A 6040-nucleotide genomic window follows, 5' to 3' on the forward strand; every position below is an offset into this window, starting at 1 on the left:
CGAAGTCCATATATGCCACGTGAAAATGATGGTTCCCAGCTTTCTAGCAAACCATCTATCGTAGAGTTAGAAGCACGCACCTAATGTTGGACCATTCCCAAGATCCATTCTTACAATGAACAAAATGATCCAAAAGCTCAGAGTGAGAAAATGTAGGGCTAATTTTATCAGAAAGGATCTATTATGAGTAACATTGCCACAAAACCCAAGCCCTCTCGAAAGATTTCTTTCAAAGAACAATCGACCAAGAATATTTGAACATTCTGTGATCAACAGTCGATCCTTTACAAAAAAAAATAAACAAAGTTAATTGAATCAATAACATCATGGAATGAGTAGGCATAACATTAAGCACTGCCTTCACCAATACAGAAGTTAAGATTTGATGATAAAAGTTTATTTTTTAATTATATTAATAATAGAAGTTAAGTTAGCCGATGTCACTCAGGAAAGATAAGGAGTACTGACCTCAAGTGGGTAACTGAATTGGCAAGGGACCTTCGCCTTAGAAAGTGTGTGGTTCTGAGATCAACTCCTTTTTACTTCCTTGGGATCACTCACACGGGTTGTTTAGTGTTTTCCACTGCTTACAGTGAAAGTTAAGCCCCAATATGACTCAATCTATGCAGTTGTGGGATCAATATGGACTCGCGAAATAGGATACCCTTCGTTAGCAAATAGAGAAAAAGAAATAAGATTACCGAAATAGATAGCCTCGTTCTGAAATATCCCTAACCCCCAGACTCAGATGAACCAAAGATCTAGTCTCTAGAGATACGTACTTAATAAACAAAGCTCCTTTTTTTATTGAAATTAAGGGAGGGAGAGGGTTGAGCATTTGAGCCTGTCGCCAATTTTTGACAAGTTAACAACATGCATCAATCACAAGGTTAGACACACGAAGGCAAGGGGGTCTTTTTTAAAAAAGGAGAGTTCACATCCTCTGTAGCAAACGGTGAGATGCAGTGAACATCTGATGGCTGAAAGCATATGGACACGTGCCCCAAGGGGCTCTCAACCACCCGACGCTACTACACCAGTGCAATGGCTGCAAACAATTTTTACATGGGAGGAGAAAGGATGACACATGTTGGGCACAAGCCTTGATTAATTTGGTGTCGAAAAAGCAAACTTTAAAATGGCACATAAAGTTGAAATAGCTTTCCAAAAAATCGAAAGGCATCATGTTTTCCTCCCCTCTTGAGAATGCAAATGCTTATGCTTATGCCCCCCAAAAATTAGACAGCCGAGCATTGCTTTGGTGGATCACAAAGCCTCTACAATTCAAGTTTTAAATCCTTGAGATGTGGAACGTCATTCAACAACCCATCCCTTCCCTTATCATGATATGACCCTATGATTGAACTTTTCAATAGGTATCCCACCACTCTATTGTATAGTATCCCTTCCATTCCAATGGCCAGATGTCGATGGCTTAAGATATATTCTATCCACTACTGGTGCAAGGAAACTCGGTCCTTATTTCAATCCAGAAGAGCAATTAGTCCTTATCTAAATCTCAGAACCAATACAAAAAAGTAACCAACCTGCTCTCACTATCAACATCTGAAGACGTTACCACCAAGCAAAAGATTGGCAAATTGCTACTGCAACCGAATTAGCATCATCAGTAGCATCCAATTCCCTCCCTCTCTGCATATTGCTTTGGATATCTTGGTGATTGGAACATTGTAGCAATCACTTGTCATTGCTACTTGCTGGAGCCACTCGAGACAAGAATGTTTGAGAATAATATGGTAGACCTAATAATCATGTTTGAGAACATGTACTTTTTTAGAAATCAGACGCTGCCATTCAAACCAAAATAACAGAATCACTGTACAGTAGAAGCACATCCGAGAGACGGAAGAACAGTCGGTGTACTGGAATGTTTATCCCTTTTTTTTTTTTTCTTTGGGTTAGTGTTTATTCGTACAGACAGATTATGATTAAAGCTTTAACTACCCCTCGTGCCAAAAGATGAGCACAACATTGAAGGACTTCAACAAACATAACCTAAAGCAATTAAGACTTCAGATCAAGGCACTTTATCCAATAAGATCTTTCATCCAGGTTTACATTTGAGGATCAAACCAATTAACCATTCAGGTGACAGATGATAGAACCATCTCTGCTCTGAAAGCTTTAGCTTCACCTGCACTGGGGACTACCCACATAAACAGTAGACTATAGCTTTTTAAACTTATTAACAGATATAATGCAGGAAAAAAAAAAAGGACACATCATTATTATAAACTTGTAATGAATAATAACAACTAACCCAACCAACCCCCCCACCACCAAACACCCCCCCCCCCCAAAAAAAAAAAAAAAATAAAAAATAAAAAGCCCTCAATTAGAATGTAGGAAGTCCCATTAAAAGCATATCCAATCTCCCGTGTAGAAATATGTGAGGTCTAAGCCATTCCAGCTAGTACTTGCTGATTTCATTAGACAAGAAAAAAGGCTAGTACTTGCCTGATGTGTGCTGAGCAGACAAATTCTTCAGCCACCAGACACAGAATTGTTAACAGCCTAATACTGGTATTAACCTTGTAATAGAGGCAAATGAGATAACCTAGTAACCTGCTAAGCATTCCACTTCAGGATGCCACGGGCAACTGATATCCTCAGTTAAAGATTGTTAACGTTCTTTGTTTCTCTTCATACTTCACCATCCCCACCACCCCCCCCCCCCTCCAAAAAAAAAAAGTAGCCACAAAAGTCTATAATATTCACAATTCCCATAAAAAACAGAGCCCAGAAGACTCTGCTTCACAGAGAGAGAGAGAGAGAGAGAGAGAGGTAACTGTAAGGAGATCCAATTGCAATATACTTGCCAGGTTGAGCAAGGTTAATAATTGCAATCTCTACCAGCTACACCTTCAATGGAAGGCTTGATCATCATCAAACAACCGGACAACTGAACATAAAAAGAGGAATGATGTCAGATCCTCAGCCATACTGGTAGGAGGTTGGCTCAAACAAATCATGTAGCTGAGGCTGCTGAGCCCAGCTCAACCAGACAATGTTCATAATAGGAGATGATATGGAAGACCAAGAAAGAACCTTCCTTTGTCCTCATTAATCCTATCATCTATTGATTGACATCCTACTATAGTACTATGTCATCTCTTTTCTGAATGGGAGGTAGAGGAAAACAGGAAAATTCTCTCTTTGTTTGGTTTTTTTTTTTTTTGGGGGGTTTTGGGGCGGTGGGGGGGGGGTGGGGGGTTGGTTTGGATTGGCGTTGGGACTTGGGAGGTGGTTGTCTTTCTGTGAACACTACAGAAATAATTTAAAAATGAACAATTAATCACTCAGATGAAATCCAAGATAACCTGACAATGAGCAGCAGGTCTTACTTAAACATGATCAAAACTAAAAATAATCAACTCAACATGATTTCAGTAGCCGACATCATTAAGTTGGGACAAGTATCAATGGAGTTGAGTTTAACAGTATAAGCATCAGCCAAAGCCTAAAGGCATAAACTGGATGGGCGTACCTTTGCTGAAAATGTTTTAGTTTCCTGCTGCATCAGTACAGCAATTTCAACAACATATTAGGGAACACTGACACATTAAGAGAGTAAATTTTGCTCCAGATGACTAAAATACTATCAACGTGCAAATTTAGAATTTACAAAAATATCGAAAGAACTACATCAAAGCACAAAATCGACTCGGAAAACAAAGAAAGAACAAATACAAGATCGAGCAAATGTAACCTGACCTGCTCTACAGGAAGCTAGAATGAAACAGTTACAAATCACTTCCTTTGGGATGTACTTTCCGGCCAGAATAGAAATGCACCCAGAGGCTCACATCTCTTTGAACCCAAACCATTTACAGCACCATTGAAGAACCTTTCCCCCGCATCATCAGAACATAACTCAATGGCAGTCGCTTCAGCTTCAAATCCAACAATTCCCCAACTGCCCAATTGCCACACAACATCCTGGCCACCAGTGCACAACAAGAGAACTAACTATTCAACAAATTCAAACACGACCGTAAGTCGTTCTCATCGGAGTCGGAGTCGGACTTCCAACAACAGAAAGTAATCCTCCATCAATGGCTTCCTGCTCATCCAAAAACTGATCTTCGGTTGTCCTAAAGGCGGCATGCAGAGCAACAATCACAATTGCAATAATAAGCGAAACCAAAACATTCAATCCGACATGAGTCAAAACAAGGGCAACAATCGTAACCAAACTCAATAAAACCAGAATCACACGATCATCAATAGTCCGGTTAAACACAACCAGCGGCTCATCCCGAAAGAAGTAAAGAAAGAACCAAGCAATAAACACAACCAGAAAGACAATCATCGAAACCGGATGCCACAGAAGACTCAAGAACAGTATCAGCAACGTGAAAAAGGTGTAATTGACTCGAAAATAGTAGAGATTCCGCTTGATACGGACCATCGCTTCCCCGAAACTATACGGGCGCCCAAAACAAGATAGATCTACGAGTTCTCTCCATGGACGCCGCGTCGATATAATGGATCTTCCTCTAACTTTTGCCCGAGAAATAAACTCGATCCCAGAGCTCGAAGTCGAAGCGGAAGCGATAGAAGAAGGGATAGCACCGTAACCAGACTGTGAGATCTTCGACATTACTGAAAAAAACCCTAAAACCTAGGTTTCACTAGTAACGATTCGAGATCTAATAAGAAAAATCACAGACCAATTACAACAACAACAACAACAACAACAGAGAACTGACGAAGAAGAAGAAGAAAAAAAAAATTGCAGGAAAACCCCTTTAGAGAGAGAGAGAGAGAGAGAGAGAGAATTGAAGGTTAAAGGGGATCCTTAGAGGGATTACTGTAGAGAGCTGTCGTGGTTGAGAGGTTCCCTCCTTTTTCTACGAAATGGCGCCTAAATTGAGGCGCTCGGATTGACCACGGAGTCGCCACGGACACGGAGGGAATCGTTCCAGATCCAGATATTTATTTCCTAATATCTTCTTCATCTGTTTTATTATTTATTTATTTATGGGTTAAGCCACCATGGATCGCACCTTACTGTAAGATAAGTGGCTAGTAAATCATAACTTTTCAATGTACTATTGATTTTAGGGAAAATTACTTGATTACCCACTTATGGTTTCCCTCTACAAAATTACCCACCAAAAGTTTCAGTCAACAAAAATACTTAAAATTAGGTTTTCTTTTACAAAATTACCCACTTCAAGTTTAAGTTAATAAAAATACCTAAAATTGAGTTTGAGTTTACAAAACTACCCACTCAAAGTTTCAATAATAAAAAAAAAACATGATTATATGTGGAAAATGAAGACTCACTATTTTAAGTAGTTTTGTAAATCCAAACATGATTTTGGGTATTTTTGTTAACTGAAACTTTGGGTGGGTAATTTTGTAAACCCAAACCCAATTTTGGGTATTATTGTTAATCAAAACTTTTTGTGGGTAATTTTGTAAAGGAAAACCCAATTTTGGGTATTATTGTTAATCAAAACTTTTTGTGGGTAATTTTATAAAGGAAAACCCAAAAGTGGGTAATCATATAATTTTTCCTTGATTTTATTCCTTCTGATTTTGGCAATAAAAAACTACAGAAAAGGAAAAGAGGAAGAATTTAGGAAAAATTACGTGATTACCCACTTTTGAGTTTCCCTTTACAAAATTACCAACAAAAAGTTTTGGTTAACAAAAAAACCCAAAATTGGGTTTGGGTTTACAAAACTATCAACCCAAAGTTTTAGTTAACAAAAATACCCAAAATCATATTTAGGTTTACAAAACTACCCAAAATAGTGAGTCTTCATCTTCCACATATAATCATGTATTTTTTTATTATTGAAACTTTGTGTGGGTAGTTTTGTAAATCCAAACTCAATTTTGGGTATTTTTGTTAACTTAAACTTTAAATGGGTGTAAAGGAAAACTTAATTTTGGGTATTTTTGTTAACTGAAACTTTTGGTGGGTAATTTTGTAAAGGAAAACTCATAAGTGGGTAATCAAGTAATTTTCTCAAGAATTTATGGTCACTCTCAATGATAGAATTCC

The 6040-nt window shown here is 38.2% G+C and overlaps 1 protein-coding gene across 1 annotated transcript; it reads right to left on the reverse strand.

The window, feature by feature from the left end:
- Positions 1–3583: 3583 nt before the first annotated feature.
- On the reverse strand, positions 3584–4759 carry LOC122088105 (PRA1 family protein F2-like). Its single transcript, XM_042657255.1, has one exon. The coding sequence runs from the start codon at positions 4622–4624 to the stop codon at positions 4004–4006; it is 621 nt and encodes a 206-aa protein (XP_042513189.1). The 5' UTR covers positions 4625–4759; the 3' UTR covers positions 3584–4003.
- Positions 4760–6040: the final 1281 nt, after the last annotated feature.

The sequence above is a fragment of the Macadamia integrifolia genome, chromosome 9 (assembly GCF_013358625.1).
Source record: "Macadamia integrifolia cultivar HAES 741 chromosome 9, SCU_Mint_v3, whole genome shotgun sequence".
Lineage (NCBI taxonomy): Eukaryota > Viridiplantae > Streptophyta > Magnoliopsida > Proteales > Proteaceae > Macadamia > Macadamia integrifolia.

What these genes read in the sequence shown, in the direction of transcription:
- LOC122088105 (XM_042657255.1), bottom strand. Translation starts at nt 4,624, where the DNA reads ATGTCGAAGATCTCACAGTCTGGTTACGGTGCTATCCCTTCTTCTATC.